Source organism: Littorina saxatilis, linkage group LG12 (genome assembly GCF_037325665.1).
Source record: "Littorina saxatilis isolate snail1 linkage group LG12, US_GU_Lsax_2.0, whole genome shotgun sequence".
Classification (NCBI taxonomy): Eukaryota; Metazoa; Mollusca; class Gastropoda; order Littorinimorpha; family Littorinidae; genus Littorina; species Littorina saxatilis.
The window spans coordinates 41,366,993-41,388,430 of record NC_090256.1 but is presented as its reverse complement, the minus strand read 5'-3'; the positions used below and the strand labels follow the sequence as shown (position 1 = coordinate 41,388,430).

Below are 21,438 nucleotides of genomic sequence, written 5' to 3'. Positions count from 1 at the left end.
GCTTGAGATTTTCAGCACGATAATTACGATGATCAAATATTTTATTTTAGGCACCCTGTTAAAACATCAATTCATCGAGTACACGTAAAACAAACGCTTGAGATTTTCAGCACGATAATGGGGATGATAACATTTTTTTTAAGCACTCTGTCAAAACATTAAGTCAGCGACATTTGTCTGACTTTGAACGCCTGCGTTAAACGACCTTGACATCTGGTTGATTTATGAAACCGACAAAAAGGCCGAGGAGACACAGCCAGCAACTCCAACTGCAGAGAAGGTAAACTGTCTTTTTGCGAGTAGTCTTTTCAGTTTCTGTGGGTCATTACAGACACACGTTTAATGCAACAGGCATAACTATTGAGTGTCAGAGTCGTAAAGTGAAATGCACTTGTATATAACAGCTTTGGGATCGTTCCGATCTTATAACTGACGAGATGAGCAATATTATTTTTTGGGTCATGATCACGCGGTGTACTCCATTGTTGTAAATCGTATGCACAGACATAGACCAGACTGCAGTTATAGCGCTCTGCCCACAGGCACACGATATTACTTACTTCAGTTTTACGAAAGTTAAACGAGGGAAGGAAACCTGAAGGAAAAAGAGACTGAGTGAGGGGGGGGGGGGTGTCGGTGGTGGGGGGCAGGCAGCCAGCGAGTTAGTAAACAAGCAAAGGAAGCAAGCAAGAGAAAAACATGTTTGTATTTTTTGTTATGGTTTTTGATGTTGCTTTTATTCATTTATCCTTGTTGTTGTTGTTGTCGATGAGAGCTTAGTAATAAAGGTCGGTGAATTTCCGTTTAAAGAGGATCGCCAGCAGATATGGCATCGTACGAAGATCTGACAACGAACGTGTACACGTGGGGCAGTGTGTCTCTAGCCCTGGCCATGGCCCACGAGACAGGCATCACTCCCATCCTGTGCCAGGCCCAGGGGCCTCTCTCCTCGCACCAGCTGGCACAGCAAGGCAAACTCAAAGAACGGTCAGTACGAAAACCGCACTATGCGAACACTATGTGTGCTCCTCAGTTTTGCCAGTAGAAACGTACATTACTATGTCACAAAGTGTTCAAAATTTGGTACAAATTTTTTCTCTCAGTGGAACACTTCTATTTGGGGTAGTGAGTTGCTGCGGAATCATGTTTTTTTTTAATTGAAATGTGTTGCTGCACGCGTGGATCATCGTACTGTATAATAGATAATGGTCCACTTATGGTTGCACAGTATTGGCGTTAACCGGTAATTATCGGTATTTTACTGGTTGAAATGAGAAAATTCCGTAAAATAATTGGCTGTCGGTATAACCTACCGATTGATTTTTAGAACTACTGTTTTTTTCGCTGGTAAAACAACAAAAGCAGTACTCTGAGTTGGACTCTTACTGGTTCCAATGACCAGCCTACCTTTTTTTCTGGATAGTTTTCATCATAAAAGTTTGTGTACCAGTTTAAAAATAAAATATTAGCGCCATCACTGTTGCAGCTACGTGCGCGAGGTTGTGAACGCTCTGGCAGTGGCGGGGCTGGTCCAGCTGGAGGAGGGGACGGGGGGCAAGGACGGGGTGGAGGCTCGCTACCTGGTGCCGGACACACACAGGCACGCCCTGAAGGCTGCAGGAATCTCCTGTTGCGCCGTCTCTGAATGCGCCAGACAGTTCTCGGCTGTCAAGGAGTGTTTTGACATTGACGGACCCAGTTGTGAGTGCTTTAATGAAACATCATTTTATTCGGGAAATATAGATTGGCATGTAAATATAGTCGAACCAACAGGTGGTCGCTATGCAAAGGTCAATCATATAGGCGAAAAAACAAAGTCGTCGGAGATCCTTTGGTGCGGTCGTAATGGACAGGGGATCGTCATCGAGAGGTGTTGGCCATGGCAGGTTTGAATTTACAATAAAAACTTTGTATCAAACAACAAGCTATGCTTATATCAAGTGTGGTTATATAGTTACCTCTTGGCAGAAAGTGTCTGGTACGGGTGCTGAAAGAATCAAAATACTGCGAATACCTGTATAGAAAGTGTCAGATAAAAATAAGGAACGTAATTATAACAAATAACCTAAACCAAGTTGTGACTGGCCCGAGAGAGTGCAGGGATTATTTTTTTCATTGGACACCATCTCAGATAGTTAAAAATGTATTTATATTTGGGCGATTGAGAAAGGAGAGGGAGGCAGGGGTGGGTGGAAAGGGGGAAATTCGAAAGGGGGAAGGTTTTGGAGTTGTTGGGATGAGGGAACTTGACTGGCCATGGCACAAAGCTCAGCAGGCACTGATAACAGATGTAGCCGTATTTGTTTTCTCCACCTCGTGGACAGCCAAAGGTTTTTATTTTGCTATGTGACGTTTTCGGGCTATTTGCATTTCTTTGCATGCATTTGCTTCAAATTGTGCCAGAAACCACTGCAATGCTTTAATGATGGAACCGGCCCAACATGAACGCTGCCCCTTGACCCCGCCAAGGACCATTGCGGCCCTGGGTTGAGGTGTACGAAGCAAAACTGGGTTCTACCAAACTAGATGGCACACAGCCGCGGGGTCGGGTTGGTTGAAATTGAGATTTGTTAGGATTTCAACCAATCAGACCCCGGGCCTAGTTCCAATCCAGTTGGGTTGGACTGAGTTTTGCTTCGTGCACCTCAGCCAAGCCCCCCACCCCCCCTCCCCCTCTCGGCGTTTGTTTTCCTGCCTGATTTTCTAGTTTACCAACTGTCAACCCTGATTGTGTGATGTGACTGTCACAGGTGTCCGCTACCAATCAGGCGTCTTTAACCTTATGGAGGAATGGGGGACGATGGGTCTTGACAACATGACTACGGCCGTCTTCAAAACTCCAGGCCTGAAAGAGAGCCTTGGTTAGTAGTGTTTCCTTAAGTAGATGTGAACTAGAAACTAAACTATTTTTTTCTTTTTAGCCACAGTGGGTTTGTTTGAATGTTGTTATTGCTGTTGCTGTTGCTGTTGCTGTTTGTTGTTTGTTGTTGTTGTAATACCTCACGGCCAGGTTGCTTCAACCCTTTTTGTTTGTCTGTGGGTTTTTTTGGTCATTGTTTGTTTCGTTTTCTTTTCAAGGCGGAGAGGTTCTTTCTTCGTTCGTTGACTCTGACTGAATGTTACTGATGCTGCTTCTGATAAAGGCACTCAGTTTTTGCAGTGTTCTAATTACAGAGAAAGGAATCCAGGCCGCAGAAGTTGGCTGCGGAACAGGTAGACTGGTACGACACCTGGCGGCCATGTTCCCCAAGTCCCACTTCACCGTCACAGACGTGGTGGAACAACCCCTCCAGCTCGCCCGCCAACGAGCAGAGGGTGAAGGACTCACCAACATGACCTTTCAACTCATCGACGTATGCAAAGTGCCCGACGAGTGGACGGAGAAATTTGATTGGTTGCTTTCTCAGGACGTTATTCACGATCTACCGCATCCACTAGAAGCTATGAAAGGGGTTTTCAAAGCCTTGAAACCAGGAGGTCACTTCTCCATGGTCGATCAGCTCGTTTCCAGTTTTGTAGCCGAAAATATGAAAACCAAAAGCACGGCAGCCCTGTATGCTTTGGGCACGTTCATGTGCATTCCCGAGAGCTACCAGCAGCCCGACTCAGAAGCTCTGGGCCCTTGCTGGGGAGAGGAGAAGGCTCGTGATCTGTTGGGCAAGGCCGGGTTTCACGTGTTGGGTTTAACTAGGTCAGGCACAAAAGATTTGGGAACCTCGGCGATCTGCATGTGCCAAAAGCCGAACTGACAATATGAATAAGAAGTTCGGATATCTGAAGGGAAATAGAAATGGGAGATCGGAAAGTGACGCGTGACGGTGAAATAAAAAGAAGAATAGGAATCGAGCAGAACAAGAATCATTCCTTTTTTTCTTGTTTAATGTTCGGCCATATTTAAGCAGATTGAGAAACATAATAATCACATTCTCTTGTTTCCAGACTTTCTTTCTTTCTTTCTTTATTTGGTGTTTAACGTCGTTTTCAACCTGTTTCCAGACTATCTAATTGCGTAATTGTTTCCTCTCATGTGAATGTCTTTTTCTTTTCGTATTAAACAGTCAGCCAGTGTGTGTGTGTGTGTGCCCCTGACATCCTCCAACCACATCTCTCCTCTGTAATTTCCTTCTGTTCCTAGAGTTTCCCTCCATCTTCTTTTTATATGTAACCGTGTGCCGAAACACTACGATCACCTCGGGAAGCGAAGTGCAATCAAACAGGATTGAAAATGTTAGGGCTAATTTCTTAGCCCTATAAAAACTGTTATGCAAACCCGAAGGTTTCCATGAACATACAGACAATCGGAAACCACCAGACCCCATCACAAACAGAACTCTACAATCCACAGGTGTTGACTTTAAAGGTCAACAACTCGGGTGCAGAGTCTGCTGTGAAAGGAGCGGTAGCCTCCCCTGTCACAATCGCTCCCGTTTGAAATGAACTTCGTCCCGAAGTTCCGAACCGGGGGACCACTGTCCATCCCAAGTTCGCAGAATGGGAACAGCACGAAAATGTTCAGTGGTCATATTATGCCATTACCTGAACATATCATGCCGAGTCCAATCCTGCTCGCAGCGCCAGATGTAACCGTGTGCCGAAACACTACGATCACCTCGGGAAGCGAAGTGCAATCAAACAGGATTGAAAATGTTAGGGCTAATTTCTTAGCCCTATAAAAACTGTTATGCAAACCCGAAGGTTTCCATGAACATACAGACAATCGGAAACCACCAGACCCCATCACAAACAGAACTCTACAATCCACAGGTGTTGACTTTAAAGGCCAACAACTCGGGTGCAGAGTCTGCTGTGAAAGGAGCGGTAGCCTCCCCTGTCACATATACATTTTTCGTTCCGTATTACTTTTGCTTTTTGTTTCCCTTTGTGTTTGTTTGTTTGTTTGTCTTCTTCTTCTGGGTCGCTCAGACAGGGACTCCGGAACTTCTGATGAAGTTTACAGTACAGCGAAGACTCCGCAGGGTGCCGAAGATCTTCTCCTGAACTGGTGTGTCTGCAGGCCATGTTTGTGCTCGTAGTTTCTGATGGATTGGACAGTGTTGGAGGAGGTGTTCCACTGTCATGTCTGCGATGCCACAGTGGCATACAGGCGTGTCCCTGTTTGTTTGTTAGTCCCGAGGAAGCTTTCATAAGAAAACATTCGATTTAGTATTGTATGTGCTGTCCTTGTATTGGTGAGTACAGAATTCTTTTTTTAATTTTTTTTTAACTTACTTATTAAAGTTTAAATTGCCATGGACACAATTGAATGCGGTGCATAATAATTGCCTGACTTATTCAGAAGGTGCGAATAATAGAATAGCTAAATTGACTGAATAAAGAAATGAACAATGAACAAATAAACAAATGTATAAATAAGATGGAAAAAAATTATTACTAGAAAAATCAGACATGTATTGCACGTATAGCAACATCCTTACTGCATACCCAAGGGCTAGACGTGTAGTGTGTAAGACGGGGGGGGGGGGGGGGGCTTCCAAAATGAGGGATGGGTGCAGGGATGGCTTGACCCCAAGACGGTGTTGAAATTAGCATTTGAAAAGGGTAGTTTGGGGGTTCTCCTTGAGAAGAAAAGGTACCTTTGCCGAGTGAGACGGGTTTGGGTTGGGGGATGGGGGGGTGTGGGGAGGGGGAAGCGAGGGCTTCCGTATACCCAGGACCCCTCAGCCCTGAAGCTATATGAATGAATAAATAAAGAGGAAAGAGTGTTTATTGTCAGTTATTCATTATCAGTAATGTGACATTGCACACTGCGTGTTTTCTCTTCTGATCAGACAGTGTCCGCATGTGTGCGTCTCACTGTCTTTTCAAGGTTCTCTCTCTCTCTCTCTCTCTCTCTCTCTCTCTCTCTCTCTCTCTCTCTCTCGCTCTCTCTCTCTTTCTGGGGCGGGGACGTAGCTCAGTTGGTAGCGCGCTGGCTTTGTAGCCAGTTGGTCGCTATCAGCGTGGGTTCGATCCCCACGTTCGGCGAGAGATTTATTTCTCGGAGTCAACTTTGTGCAGACTCTCTTAGGTGTCCGAACACCCCCGTGTGCACCCAAACTTTTTTGCACAAACTTGAAGGTCTACTTTTGACGTACTTGTTATGTTCTTATCCACATTGCAAAATATGTGTGTCAGGAATGAAATACTCAAAATAGTCATAGACAGTCAGAAGTTAATATTCCAAGTTTCTTTCATACGCGTTCGTCTTTCTCCCACACTTCATTCCAAACAATACGAGAACAAATATAGCTTAACTGTTTATATGATTCACAGAACATAACATACAAAATACACATACACTCACAGCAATTCTTCAGTCATCCTTAAACAGAACAACCCAGGGCACTAGATGAGTTAAATTAGGGCCTACCACCATAGCCGTAGACATCTGTTGAGTTGCTCATAAGTGTAGACTCTAAGATATCCTCCGTTCATAGTCTTTTCCGTTTCCTTGCGTCTGCTTCCCTGAGCTCTCGCGAAAATGGCGTCGCATCAAAGATAGTCAGGAATCCTCCGCTCCTTCTGTTTCGGGTCCTGGGTCTGCTTTCCTAAGCTCTCGCGAAGATAGTTCTCGTCTTCCGGCAGCATCCGCTCCGGATAGACAGGCTCCTTTAATTATGGAATAAGGGAGTCAATCAATATTCTGAATATTTATGTGGAACACGTAGTAATTCACTCATCATTCACCCTGTGTCGTAATTATACTTCACATTCAACCACACACACTCGTCCGAACTAATTATCTACAAGTTATCCAACCCTTTAAAGTATCCACAATAACAACCAATACAATGAATACATATTACATAAATGAACACTATTACAGTGCTTATTCACCATCATAATAAAAAAATAGTGCTATGCTAAACCATTCTTGAAAATTAGTTTAGCCTACCTACGCAGTGGAGCGACAGAGCCTTCCATCTTGCCTCTAAGATTTTAGTTTGGCAAGTGCTGTAACAACTTGTTTAACTGGCGACACAGTCGCAGCTCACCCTATACATTTGAACATTCTTTGATGCTTTTCACCTGTTGCACGTGAATATCTGGCGATGTGATTTTGACTCTAAACAGGTAAAATTACAGGCCCCAAAATCATGGTGCCACAGGCCTGTGAATCCATATTGCTATATTTAATGTATACTTATTACAAATTAAGATAACAGTATGATTTCTTCAGTTTATTAACTACTCATTATACATACATGTTCATATATAAAACCCATAAATGTCATGTCTGACAATGTGTAGATTACGAGATAATTTCGAAAAACCAGGTCTCAGGCGTATCGCAAACGGATAATTACGCAATGGCTGCAGCGCCGGGTGTGCCTCTCTTGAGTTTAGTTTTCACTTCGCAAAACGTTCCTGTGTCTAGCGCAAAGCGCAGCGTGCGCATGCGTAAGTTGACATTTTTACTGTTCTACTCACAAACGCGGTTCAAAAACCAGGCTACGCCCGGCGTCCAATAGGTAGGCTTGTGTAGACAGAGAGGGAAGATCCGCCCGACCTGACATTAGTATCACCTTACACAGTCGGCTTGCTGAAAAGGAACATTGCACTAACATGGAGGATTCGAAGGGTAAGCCGGCTACATTTCATTTTTGTGTGAATCACTGAATATAATCTGAGCTGAGTTTGAGTCAGTGACAGAGAGAGAGAGAGAGAGAGTGAGAGAGATAGAGACTAGAGAGAGAGAGAGAGAGAGAGAGAGAGAGAGAGAGAGAGAGAGACTCACAGGCATAACCGGATAACGGTTGGCATCTTGGCTCTGCAGCAGCCGTTCGATAATAAGATAAAATTAGTAAACAACATAAGCGGCACTCTCGAACTACTCGTGACGCAAAATGGATAAGCGTTGGGCTACGAGATGTACACATTAAAACCGGCTTATACATGTATCGGCAAACAAGTACAGTTGGGTTGAATCATTTTATTGACATTTGACATGATTTGACTGGCAGAGCATTGCACTCGCGCACAGACTCCTTCAATGATTTGATGTGCGCTTCACAAGACAGGCGCTTGCTGTTGACACTATTTGGTTTTAAATTATAGGTTTGAAGAAAACGTATACTGTGACAGAGCAGGCTGAAGGGGTCGCAACCAAAATGGTCATTTATGACCGTGGTTGCTAAACGGAAGAAGGGGCCCATGAAGGAGGATGCGTTTGTGGGGGGAAGGCATGGATAAAAGCAATCAGAAAGACTAAGCATAATGAAAGAAACGTAGATACTGGGACAGGAGAGAGGGGAGGGAAGGTGGCTAAGGCATAGAGGGGCTTCCAACTTCGAAGAAACTAAGGGAGATTAATTAATTAAAAACAAACAAACAAAAAACAACGAAAAACAAGAAAACGACACAGACAAAGAGACAATCGAATACTAATAAGATTCTACTGAACACCCAAAGAACATGAACTAAAGAAAATCTCAATTATTTTCTGTTTGCCTTAATAAACTGAGCAAAACAATTATTGCACCCATTTTCGTACCCCAACTGAAACATTCATTGCCGTGTCATTTCATTCAAACTTTATATGCCATTTAAGGCACTTCACTAAGTTATCTGACACACTTATCGGATCAAAGATTTCTGTTATAAGTATCATGTGACCGCCGCCGAAGTAAGCGGTACTCCCAAAATCGACCTGACAAAAACGTATGGTACCAATTAAAAAATCGAGAAAAAAGCCAAATCAGTTATTTATTCTGAACAGACTGTTTGTTTTTTTGCTATCTTGTGTATTTCTTGTGTTATGTCATTTCTACAAATCGTCCTTGTCCGATTGAAACCTCGTAAATCGATTTTGAGCGTTTCGAGAAAAACACAAAAAACGTCTTTAAAAAAATAATTTGTCATCAAAATAAGCCAATTTTTTCTGCACATGATCTACGAACACAAACAAAGTACTGTGTGTAATTAAATAGTGTTGGTCACAATTAAAACTCACGATATTCAACAAAATTGCAAGATACGAGTTTTTCTTTTTTAAAACCCGACCAAACTTGAAGACTTACAAGGTTTTATAACATAGCCAAAGAACAAAAAAGACAAAAACAATGTTTTATACGCAGTAAACACACAATCGTTCTTTTGTCACAGTGTTCATTTGTTTTTTGATTGTACAAACCGATGTATAATCATTCTTGTGTAAAATGTCCTTGCAGTCTCCTTGCAACCTTGTCAATTAACACACAAACAAAACCAAGTGTAAACTGAAGCTTATCAGTACATAACATTCTTTGCTTGCAGGAAAGCGTAAACATCCATACAGGAGCCTTTTTGCATGCACAGAAAACAGAGTATTCCTTGAAAACAATGAGATATCTTAGTTTGAGTGCAATTGTCATCCAAATGTCCTTGAACAGCTAGTAGTTATGCAGGATGACCACTCATGAGAATGCAGAGCTTAACGACCATAGGGTAGACCATGTGTATTGGTATGAATCTACTGGAAAAACCTCCTTGACATGCTGAAGATGCTGCCACTTTATGTCTTTGATGGTCAGCCGTACTCAGTAGAGCTGGGGGATGATATTGGGCTCACCATGTGCTCTTCTTCTTCTTTGTGAAAAAGGCCACCACTCCTCAGAATAGATGAGCTTGTAGCGACAAGTACCGTCAGGCAGGTACTTCGGACTGCGAATATCCACCAATTATGGATCCCAAGAAGTGTCTGAGATCAAGAAAGTCCTTGAAGAATGTGTGGGCTACCTGGACAACTTTGTAAGGTTGCCTTTTTCTTGCAGAGGTGATGACTTCCACGTATTCGGCAGGCCAGACTATCTGCCTTCTCCTTAGTTTGTTTTTGATAGCTGGGTGTACAGAGTCTACTTTCATCCAGGTATGACCTTTCTCAGGAAACTTTTGGAAAACGACTTTTCCTTGACTGACTGCAAAGTAAAGATGGGCGTTTCCCAAGACTATTAAACTGCGGTTCTGGTACCCACAGCCGTCATTGTAGATAATGATTGCCTTGGTTGTTTCGCCAACTGTTGCTTTTGACTTATCTTTTTTGACTCATCCTAAAAGTAGCAAGTAACCTCTGTGTCACTCAAGTTGTACAATGTGAAGACAGTAGTGGCAGCACAGCTTGGCCTTGAAGTATTTGTCATTTGCTTATATACATAGGGCCAACAAGTCGACCTGCAGATACATGGTGAAAACTTGGACATCACCATTCTCTTTAGCAACCCTCTTGTCAATGTTCTGTTATTTGCAAGCTTCGTCTTTGCGTTGAATGTGCATCTGGTACACATGCTATGGGATGTTTCCGTACTTGGATTCACAGCAAACGTTGCATTCATAGTTTTTGGGGTTGGTGAATCACAATGTTTGGTTTGCTTCACTACTTCCATTACTCCTGGAAGATAGTGATTTTGTTTCCAAGCGAAATCTGCACCATCAATTGACTCCTGCTCGCTCATGCGGAGCTTGCACCAGACAGAGCAAACATGACTCCTAATGCAAACAAGTCGAGCAGATACAGTTTTTGTCATGCTTTACAGTTGTTGGGTCAATGCAGTCCACATGAAACTGACCATGATAATGGACACAATACACCCACGAAACACAATCAGAGTCCATACGAACAGTGATGTCATCTATGATAAGTTCCGTTTCGAAATTCCATGGTATAGAACTTTTATTCAGGCACACACAGCACATCAACCTAAGATCTTCAAGCGAAGAGAATTGGCTTTCAGGTGTGAAGGACCCACTGCCAGACATGACGGACTGCATTCAGACACTATAACACAACTTCAGTACGTGACATATGCATACCTGTACATCTTCAGCTAACAAATAAGATCAGAAGTTCAGGACTGAACTGTTACATAGTTAAGAGATATTTCAGAATACTTTAACTGCTTAATCTCTCTTTGTAGTTATGCTTTTGTACTTAGCAAAGGAAAATACTAACAAAAACATCATTTGAACAATAACTGATGTCGTAGAGTGTCATTTTACTACACAATACGTAATGTGGGCACTTCTAGCTTCATTAATGACTCTAATATTTAATTTTACCTAAACTCTGAACGTACGGACATGTTACCGTAACCTCGTATCTAACGGAAACAGTTCATTTACCGCCGTGTTTAGATATTAGAAAACTTGTAAGTCGACATACGAGGTTTGCATCGGCCAAAACTGAAAAACACACGAACAAAAAAAAGCTCGTAACTCAAGTTACGTGTAATTTTGGTTCGCGGTTTTGCCAAAATGATATACGAGGTATTTTTATATCCATTTTTAACTGACTTCCAGCGATCTTAGGCTTTCACCACAATAACCAAAAAATAGAGAAAAAATCGTAGATTATATTGATGTAAAAAAGTAGATTTCGCAAAAAATCGAGTTACGAGGTTTTAATCGGACAAGGACGATATGCAGGTGTGGAGCGCATGAGCAGTAGAAAACGAGAGGTTTTTGCGTCCATTTTTAAGGAGTTTAAACACGATTTTATTCCAAAAATACAGGGTGGCATGTTTAATGCGATATAAGCATTTGTGACCATGCACTCACCAAGCTAAGCTTATACTTCTTTCTTCTCGTATGTAAACCTTGCCAAGCTACGGCTATTCTGAATTTTTGTCGATTTGTTAATTGGTACCTTACGTTATACCAGCACGGTGGCCTAGTGGTAAGGCGTCCGCCCTGTGATCGGGAGGTCGTGGGTTCGAACCCCGGCCGGGTCATACCTAAGACTTTAAAATTGGCAATCTAGTGGCTGCTCCGCCTGGCGTCTGGCATTATGGGGTTAGTGCTAGGACTGGTTGGTCCGGTGTCAGAATAATGTGACTGGGTGAGACATGAAGCCTGTGCTGCGACTTCTGTCTTGTGTGTGGCGCACGTTATATATGTCAAAGCAGCACCGCCCTGATATGGCCCTTCGTGGTCGGCTGGGCGTTAAGCAAACAAACAAACAAACAAACCTTACGTTATCAGGTCGATTTTGGGGGTACCCTTACGTCGGCGGCGGTCACATGATACTTATAACAGAAATCTTTGATCCGATAAGTGTGCCAGGTAGCCAATAAAAAGGCCTGCATATAAAGGTTGAATAAAATGACACGGGAATGAATGTTTTAGTTGGGGTACGAAAATGGGTGCAATAAAGATAAAATCGACAAAAAGACTTGACACTTTCACTTTTTTTCACTGCTTCGATTGAACTGTATATATTTTTAAAACAAGGTCAAAGGCCCTACTCCTTCACGTGTCAACGGTATTACGCACCATCTTAGCCCTAGCCAGGTTTTTACATGGGATAGGAACGTCCCTCCATTTACACACATACCAAACATCAAGAGCATGTGTGCCTTCTGTGCGCGGTGGGATGTTTTTTTCGATGAAATAATGTTTTAATGGACACGGGTTGCAATCTGTGAAATCAAATTATTAAAAACAAATCTCAGCCTGCACAGTAAGCATTCAGGATATTCACGGTTTTTGGTATGCGTCCACCCCCCCCCCCCCCCCCCCCGTGGGTTAGGGGGAAGAATTTACCCGATGCTCCCCAGAGGCGACTAACGGATTTTGTTACTCCTTTTACCCTTGTTAAGTGTTTCTTGTATAGAATATAGTCAATGTTTGTAAAGATTTTAGTCAAGCAGTATGTAAGAAATGTTAAGTCCTTTGTACTGGAAACTTGCATTCTCCCAGTAAGGTCATATATTGTACTACGTTGCAAGCCCCTGGAGCAAATTATTGATTAGTGCTTTTGTGAACAAGAAACAATTGACAAGTGGCTCTATCCCCTCTCCCCCCCTTTCCCCATCGCGATATAACCCTTCGTGGTTGAAAACGACGTTAAACACCAAATAAAGAAAGAAAGAATGGCACGGATAGCCTTAGCCCATGTAACAGCCCGGCCAGATATGAGATGGTGTGTCCGGCCAACTCGGTTTCCCCGGGAAGGGTTGTGCCTTTAAACCACGAATTCCTGTCCCTACAGATGTGTCCGCCGCGTACGAAGAGTTGACGCGTGACGTGTACGCGTGGGGCAGTGTGTCTCTGGCCCTGGCCATGGCCCACGAGACAGGCATCACTCCCATCCTGTGCCAGGCCCAGGGGCCTCTCTCCTCGCATCAGCTGGCACAGCAAGGCAAACTCAAAGAACGGTCAGTATCGGTGGATGCTGAAGATAGTCCTGTGCAGTGTGTGCAGAGTCATCCTATTTATTGTACTGCTCTGCCAAGCTTTTCTGTCTCTTCTAAGGCCTTCATCTCTTTCTCTCTACATCCACCCCCTTCTGCCCAATACACTTTTACATAATTATGTCTCTGTCCCCCCCCCCTCTCTCTGTCTGTTGTTTCTCCCTCTCTCTCTCTCTCTCTGTCTCTCTCTCTCTGTCTCTCTCTGTCTCTCTCTCTCTATCTCTCTGTCTCTCTCTGTCTCTCTCTGTCTGTCTGTCTGTCTGTCTCTCTCTCTCTCTCTCTCTCTCTCTCTCTCTCTCTCTCTCACTTCCTCTGTCACACGTCTTCATCTCTTCGTCTTTATCTTTTTCATTGTCTCTCTCCCAGCCTTTCTCTTTCTTCAAGCTCAGCTCTCTCTCTTTGTCTTCATCTCTGTCTGTCTTGTCTATGCCTCTCTTTCTCAGTCTGTCTGTCTGTCTCTGTCTCTGTCTCGCTCTCTATGTCTCGCTCTCTGTCTCGCTTCTCTGTCTCTCTGTCTCTGTCTCTGTCTCTCTCTGTCTCTCTGTCTCTCTCTCTCTCTCTCTCTCTCTCTCTCTCTCTCTCTCTCTATTCGATGAACAAGTAGATAATGAATGTGTGTGTTCTTGTTCGCCTTGCCAGCTACGTGCGCGAGGTGGTGAACGCCCTGGCAGTGGCAGGCCTTGTCCAGCTGGAGGAGGGGACGGGGGGCAAGGACGGCACTGAACCCCGCTACCTCGTGCCACAGTCCCACCGGAAACAGCTGACCAAGGCAGGGGTCTACAGTCTTATGATCTCGGCCGCCGCCAGCCACTTTGCTAAGGTCAAGGAATGCTTTCCTCTCGATGGACCCAACAGTAAGTGTGCTAGTGCTATGTCTCACCCCCCCACCCCCCAAAAAAAAGAAAAAAAAAAGAAAAAAGAATCACTTCTAGGTGGAGAAAAAACCTAATGATTATCTGCGCAGCTAGCCACTTGTCTGGCGTCAAGGAATGCTTTCCTCTCGATGGACCCAACAGTAAGTGTGCTAGTGTTATGTCTCAACGCCCCCCCCCCCCCCTCCAAAAATTTTTTTTTTTAAATAAAAACAATCACTACTAGGTTGAGGAAAAACCTACTGGTTATCTTCGCACCTACACACTTAAAAAGATCAAGGATTGTTTTCCTCTCGGTGGGCCCAACAGCAAGTGTAATACGAAGTGCTATGTCTCAAAAACAAACGAACAACAAAAATCACAAAACGAAGTTGAAGAAAAACCTAATGGTTATCTTCGCAGCAAGCCGCACTATGCTTGGTTCAAAGACTGCTTTCCCCTCGTTGGTCCCGCAGTAAGTGTAACAGTGCCATATCTCAAAAACAAAAACAAAAAAACAATCACTAAACTAAACTGCCATTCATATGGCAACCGGCACGGTTGGCCTAGTGGTAAGGCGTCCGCCCCGTGATCGGGAGGTCGTGGGTTCGAACCCCGGCCGGGTCATACCTAAGACTTTAAAATTGGTAATCTAGTGGCTGCTCCGCCTGGCGTCTGGCATTATGGGGTTAGTGCTAGGACTGGTTGGTCCGGTGTCAGAATAATGTGACTGGGTGAGACATGAAGCCTGTGCTGCGACTTCTGTCTTGTGTGTGGCGCACGTTATATGTCAAAGCAGCACCGCCCTGATATGGCCCTTCGTGGTCGGCTGGGCGTTAAGCAAACAAACAAACAAACAAACAAACAAAATTCATATGGCAGATTGTCAACCAACTTTCCCCCAAGTTTTGTTAGTTTTGAAGTCGCTCCCGACTGGAGTCGCGTAAAGTCTGCCATGATTGTGATCAGACCCAAAGATTTAGATCCGATTTAGTTTAGATGTTTTGATGTGTCCTAGGCATAAACATCGTTATTCTTTGGTGTGTTCAAGGTATGGGCTATGACCTCACTTTATTGTATTATTATGATTTGGTGTGTCCAAAGTGTGAACTATAGCCTCACTTCATTGGTGTGTTCAAGGTGTGGACTATGACCACGGACATACTATGGACCTGCTTGACCAGTGGTCTCTCTTGACCCTGCACAACCACACAGCGGCTCTGCTCAAAACTCCAGGCCTCAAACAGCGTCTTGGTAAGTCAACCGCGGGGACTTATCTTCACCTATAAGCTTCTCGATGTGTCACACCAATTAGTATTATGTGATCTCACTGCCAGTGTACGGTTCTTCTCCTACACCTGGCGCTCCCTGGACAAAGGTGACGCTACCGGCACGGTGGCCTAGTTGTAAGGCGTCCGCCCCGTGATCGGGAGGTCGTGGGTTCGAACCCCGGCCGGGTCATACCTAAGACTTTAAAATTGGCAATCTAGTGGCTGCTCCGCCTGGCGTCTGGCATTATGGGGTTAGTGCTAGGACTGGTTGGTCCGGTGTCAGAATAATGTGACTGGGTGAGACACGAAGCCTGTGCTGCGACTTCTGTCTTGTGTGTGGCGCACGTTATATGTCAAAGCAGCACCGCCCTGATATGGCCCTTCGTGGTCGGCTGGGCGTTAAGCAAACAAACAAACAAACAAACAAAGGTGACGCTCCCTGGAAAAAGGTGACGCTCCCTGGAAAAAGGGTGACCAAAAGAAAGGTTTTCAGGGATGGCTAAATCTCAACATTTTAACTCGCCAGCCGGTGTAACACGAAATTCTTACTCCGAGTACACTTTTTGTACGAGAAAAGAACTCCCCAAGGCACGAAAAAATGACTCCCTCCACGAAATTTTTACTCCCCATTTTTTTTTTACTTCCAGTAAAAATCTCGTACGCAAAAATGGGATGCGGGCGAAGGGATAATGCCAATAAGTGATCTCGCGCACACGAATGTCGCGCTACCCTCCTTCCACCACCACCAAGACTAACAGGGGACAAGGGAGTAAAAATTTCGTACACCTGGCATGGGAGGTTAAATTGCTCGTGTTGGGGTGAAGTAATTTATTCGTTATTTATTCGTCAGGGGAGTAACATTTTTGTACGAAATGTTGACTCGGAACTCACCTGTCTTGGGGAGTAATTTTCTCGTGCAATGGGGGAGTGCTTTTTTCGTAAAGGGAGTAACTTTTTCTTACGAAATGTTTACTCCGGAGTAAAAATCTCGGAGTAATTTTTCTCGTGTTACACCGGGCGAGTAACTTCAAGAACGTCACTAGCCCACCAAACATTTCGCTGGCCCGGACGCGAATTTGCGATTCCTAAACGCCCCACTGAACGACCGACGTCACAGCCGCTTCGGCCTTTTCCGGAGGAACACCGCGTGCCACTTCGATCGCGTTGCACTTGCAGTCATTCGGCGATGCCACCTTGATTATCAGTTAATAAAGTTATTATTCAGGCAATATGAAAGAAATTAGTTTTTTTTCTTTTGTTACACTTACACATAGTTTTATGAAGATCAATATCAGACTCGGCAAAAGAATGGTTGTATCATGAGCGACTGTCACAAGCGAGAGGTGCGGTTCGGTCAGTAGGTTAGTCACTGTCGAACTGTTCGGTGCGAAGCACGGTTTTGTTTCTGGTAACTATAGGCCTATTGATTTTTTCAAGTTGTACTAATGTTTACGCTTTGCGCTGCGGTTTAATATGTGTGCTTGTTATTGGCTAATACGGTGAGCCCACGCCGTTTAGTTTGCAGACTGTGCACATGTGAGCTTTGTGTAATCGCGTTTTCATTCCATACCACCGTGCTAAACCGCTTTGGGGGAAATGGTTTTAAAAAAAAAATTAAAAAAAAATAAACGGAATGCATCAGGGTTGAAAAGATTGAAGGGTGGAGTTAAGGACACAAAATAGATGACAAAAATAAAGCAAACAAGAAAAAAAACTGTAACCAGGAAGGGAGTCGAACCCGAGTCAGCTGACCTTCAAGCTGGAGCACAAACCACTAGGCTACGACAGCAACTGACAGACAGGGCTACAAAAGTGAAGGCATTTCAGGGTTACTCCGTCGTATGTGGCGTTTCTCGCGCATGAAGGTTCTGTTACCAACTCTACGGCTAAGAAAGGTTGCATTTGAAGTTAAATGTCCACTAAAATATCAAAGGGAACACCATTTCTGAACAACACAACGGTTTGCGCTCGCCTCTCGCAGTCGTCACGTTCAGGTGAAACCAAATCGGCTTCCCTGATACAGCAGATATTTGAACACTTCCACGTCACACTGAAACACTGAGCTACAGTTTAGTAACGTGATATGTTTTCAATTGTTCGTTCACTTATATTGCTTTCAGATTTAACACGCCAAGATGAATGAAACAGTGGCACGGTTTTCGTTGCGAAAATGTGCAATGGCAGTGCTACGCGATCGAAGTGTGTATTATGTACACGCGGTGTTCCTCCGGAAAAGACCGAAGCGACATGTGACGTCAGTCGTTCAGTGGGGCGTTTAGGAATCGCAAATTCGCGGCCCGGTACATACCACACAACAAATTATGAGCGTTAGATTTCTTTTACACAATTAGAACAGCTTTGACACACACAGGAGCCTCGTTGTTGTTTCACTAGAACATGGCGATGATTTTGCAGACGACAGAAGTGCCTTCACCTGCAGTGTTTATATGGCTTTAAAACTCGAAAATGCAACCAAAAGTTTTGCATTGCCATTTGACCAGAATGTTTACTGGCAAGCCGGGCGAGCTGCCAGGTGGTTTTTAATAGCCCGGCTGAATTTTTACTCGCCCCTGGCGATCGGGCGGACGATTTGGCCGTTCCTGGTTTTACTATGAGTGGCAACTTGCACATGGCCCACTACTTTTACAGCATCCGGTTTAGCAGCATAACTGTGTAGGTTGTTTTTTCTTCTAAAGTATTTGCGTTCTGTGTGAGAACGCTGGATTGTAGTGAGAGATCCTAAGGCTGACGCTGTTTAATTCCCAGACGTAGGAATAGTTGACATTTGCCCTACCCGTTGGTTCTAAACTAGTGAACGTTCAAATTGTTCGATCATCAGCATTTAATAGCTGTATCTTCCTGATATCTCTAAGACTTTTTGAATGGTTGCGTTTAATTTGAGAGCTTTGGAAATTGGCCCCATTGCAACAGACAGTGCTTCTAAATGCACAAGCATTGTGATAATTTAAACGTCTGCTTACATTCAACCTTTAAAGCCAAACCAAACAAGAAATTCCTCCGAGGTAGGAAAAACACCCCTGTCAAAGGGAAATAACCTTCTCAGTTGGTGGCAGTGACTGAGTGAGAATGGTTATTTCCCTTTGACCATTAATATCTCCCTCTATAAGTCCTTGTATAATTTTAATCCACCAATAACTCCCTAACCGTGTGTTTGACTGGTCCCAATTTTTGTAAGGACCGTCTCAGGAATGTATAGAACCTGTTCACCAAGTTTGGTGACGATCGGTCCGTTCATTCTTGAGATCTATATGCGAACACAAACAAACAAACAAACAAACACATCGACCGAAACCTATACACACCCCTATACCGGGGGTGTAATGAGTCTAGCTATAAATTCTACGCAAGGCAAGACAACCATCTAGCCATACACAAACCAAACTGAACTTTAGTCATTCAAACCCTTAACCAACCAACCAACCAACCAACCAACCAACCAACCAACCAACCAACAATCAATCAATCAATCAAACAATCAACAAACAAACGAAAGGAGAATGCGTCACGAAGACCTTTTAATGTCGAAGCGCAAACGAACCGCTTGGGTGTTGCTTGTCATTCATTCCTCCTTATCAAACCAAAGTAATATGTTACAGAAAGTGGGATCAACGCAGCGGAAGTGGGTTGCGGTTCCGGCCGACTGGCGCAACACCTGGCGGCCATGTTTCCCAAGACGCACTTCACCGTCACAGACCTGACGACTGAAGCCATCGACAAGGCGCGCACGCTGGCCCAGGAAGCAGGACTCACCAACATGACCTTCAACGTTCTCGACCTCTCAGTCACCCCTGAGGACTGGAAGGTGAGGTCTGTGTGTGTGTGTGTGTATGTGTGTGTGTGTGTGTGTGTGTGTGTGTGTTAGGGTTAATGTAAATGTGGGTGGGTTGGGTTAGGATTTGGGTGTGTATGTGTGCGTGCGTGTATGTGTGTGGGTGTGGGTGTGCGAGTTAGTGCGTGCAAGCGTGCGTGTGTGTGTTTGTGTGTGTGTGTGTGTGTGCCCGGTTGTTTGATTGTTATTATCATTAGTATTACTTTTTAAGGACAAGTTCGACTGGCTGCTGGCCGCGGAGATGATGCACCACGTGCCCAACCCGCTCAACGCCCTGCAGAACGTCTTCAAGGCCCTCAAGCCCGGGGGACAATTCTCCCTCATCGACGAGTTCGTGTCCAGCTACGTGGCTCCCAACGTTGGCAACAAGGACGCCGCATCTATCTATGCTCTCAGCTCCCTCATGTGTGTTCCCGACACCGGCTGTAGCGGGGGAGGTCCCGATCACCCGCGCGAGCACAAGCAAGCGCACGAGCAGGATCACCAGGATCATCCCGCTCTGGGCCCGGCCTGGGGAGAGGAGAAAGCACGAGAACTGCTGGACAAGGCTGGATTCCGCGTGCTGGGAGTCACGCGCTCTGGAACCGAGTCCATGGGCGCCACTGGGGTCTGCATGTGTCAAAAGCCAGAATAAGGATCGTCCTCGTCAAAAGCCAGAGTAAGGATCGTCCTCGTCAAAAGCCAGAATAAGGATCGTCCTTGCCTGTCTGCATGTGTCAAAAGCCAGAATAAGGATCGGGACGTGTGTGGTGTTGTAAGGTTATAGCATCCTTGGCCGAGGTGCACAAGAAAGTTAACAACCGGGTTGGAGCCAGAACACAGAATACACCATAATGAATATTTTATTGCCCAAGTTTTGACAATTGCGGTTCAGCCGCGTTGTGAAATTGAGACTTGTTGTGTTTCAAAAGAATCAGACCCCGCGGTAAGCCTTCTCACCCTTTTCGGTTTCACCCACTTTCGCTTCGTGCACTGAGTCAGTCCTGCGTGCACTCTGAGCTGAAGTGTTCCACTTTTGAACACCCTTTGTTTAACCTGTTTTGAACACCCTTTGTTTAACCTGTTTTGAACACCCTTTGTTTAACCTGTTTTGAACACAGCGTGATATGGCAGAAGCAAAAGGTAGCATATTTGGTAAACAGCACAGTGAGGGTGTGTGTAAAACACCACAGTGAGGGTGTGTGTAAAACACCACAGTGAGGGTGTGTGTAAAACACCACAGTGAGGGTGTGTGTAAAACACCACAGTGAGGGTGTGTGTAAAACACCACAGTGAGGGTGTGTGTAAAACACCACAGTGAGGGTGTGTGTAAAACACGCGCACAAGGATCAAGCAAGTTCAAGTTTTATTAGTCCATAACCCATGGGGGCATTTTGAACAATAAATACAATAATAATAATAATAATAATGCAAACTTTTATAGCGCTATTCTAGAAAAATGTCTACTCTTAGCGCTTTACAATACATACATCGACCAAGCATACTATACACGCACAGGCAAAGAAACCGACCAAACATAACCAACAAACTATACATGCACAGGCAAAGAAAACGACCAAACATACAATACACGCACAGGCAAAAATAACGACCAAACATAAACAAACATACTATGACCAAACATAACCAACATACTATACGCGCGCAGGCAAAGAGAACAATCAGCACATGTAATAATTACTGACAACTAATAATGCAGGCATACAATGACAATCCAATACACAGCCTAAGCACAAGAACCACAATAGGCTTCTATATAAAAACGTGTCAACAATACTATTTTCACACACACAAACAGTGCTGACACAAAGCGCAGAAAATATATATACACGTTATTTTAGGCACTAGGTAGGGGGTGAGGTGGGGCGGGATGGGATGGGTGGGGAGATGCTGGAGGGGAAATCACTTGCGCTGAAAGAGGTGTGTTTTGAGATTTGTCTTGAATGTAGTGAGAGAATATGTGTGTCTGAGAGGCAGAGGTAATCTATTCCAGGTCACAGGGGCTTGATATCGATAGGCGAAGGACCTCTCGCCACATGTCTTTGTTTGCACTGTGGGGAGTCGGAAGAGTCGAGTGTCGGCGGCGGAGCGAAGCTGACGAGAGGGGGTGTAGAGATTGAGGAGTTCTGACAAGTATTCTGGGGCAGAACCAGAAACGACGGCAAAAGAAAGAGAGGAGAGTTTGTATTCGATCCTTTTAGTAATAGGCAGCCAGTGTAGAGAGTGAAGAAGGGGTGGCGTGTTCATACTTGGAAGATTTGAAGACCAGGCGGGCAGCGTTATTTTGGATCCTTTGAAGT

General features: G+C 44.5%; 2 protein-coding genes across 3 annotated transcripts; both read left to right on the top strand.

Moving 5' to 3' along the window:
• The first annotated feature begins 126 nt into the window (after window positions 1-126).
• On the top strand, window positions 127-4,068 carry LOC138981965 (S-adenosylmethionine-dependent methyltransferase Rv2258c-like). Its single transcript, XM_070355152.1, has 5 exons — window positions 127-280; window positions 811-987; window positions 1,487-1,701; window positions 2,751-2,861; window positions 3,175-4,068. Exons 1-5 carry the CDS (start codon window positions 225-227, stop codon window positions 3,747-3,749), a joined length of 1,134 nt encoding a protein of 377 aa, XP_070211253.1. The 5' UTR covers window positions 127-224; the 3' UTR covers window positions 3,750-4,068.
• A 3,354-nt stretch (window positions 4,069-7,422) lies between these two features.
• LOC138981964 (S-adenosylmethionine-dependent methyltransferase Rv2258c-like) lies at window positions 7,423-20,799 on the top strand. 2 transcript variants are annotated; one of them, XR_011460748.1, is made up of 7 exons: window positions 7,423-7,582; window positions 12,965-13,130; window positions 13,806-14,020; window positions 15,158-15,271; window positions 18,906-19,111; window positions 19,350-20,680; window positions 20,717-20,799. XR_011460748.1 is itself a non-coding variant. In XM_070355151.1 (6 exons), the coding sequence occupies exons 1-6, from the start codon at window positions 7,567-7,569 to the stop codon at window positions 19,770-19,772; spliced, it is 1,140 nt and encodes a 379-aa protein (XP_070211252.1). In that variant the 5' UTR covers window positions 7,423-7,566; the 3' UTR covers window positions 19,773-20,799. The 2 variants fall into 2 exon arrangements, 1 of the variants encoding a protein (XP_070211252.1); XM_070355151.1 differs by having other exon boundaries at window positions 19,350-20,799.
• The last annotated feature ends 639 nt before the right edge of the window (window positions 20,800-21,438 follow it).

What these genes read in the sequence shown, in the direction of transcription:
- LOC138981964 (XM_070355151.1), top strand. An exon ending in CAAGGCAAACTCAAAGAACG is followed by an intron (nt 13,131 to 13,805) that starts GTCAGTATCGGT and finishes TCGCCTTGCCAG; the next exon opens with CTACGTGCGCGAGGTGGTGA. An exon ending in AGGCCTCAAACAGCGTCTTG is followed by an intron (nt 15,272 to 18,905) that starts GTAAGTCAACCG and finishes AATATGTTACAG; the next exon opens with AAAGTGGGATCAACGCAGCG.
- LOC138981965 (XM_070355152.1), top strand. Translation starts at nt 225, where the DNA reads ATGAAACCGACAAAAAGGCCGAGGAGACACAGCCAGCAACTCCAACTG. An exon ending in TGACATTGACGGACCCAGTT is followed by an intron (nt 1,702 to 2,750) that starts GTGAGTGCTTTA and finishes TGACTGTCACAG; the next exon opens with GTGTCCGCTACCAATCAGGC. An exon ending in AGGCCTGAAAGAGAGCCTTG is followed by an intron (nt 2,862 to 3,174) that starts GTTAGTAGTGTT and finishes TTCTAATTACAG; the next exon opens with AGAAAGGAATCCAGGCCGCA.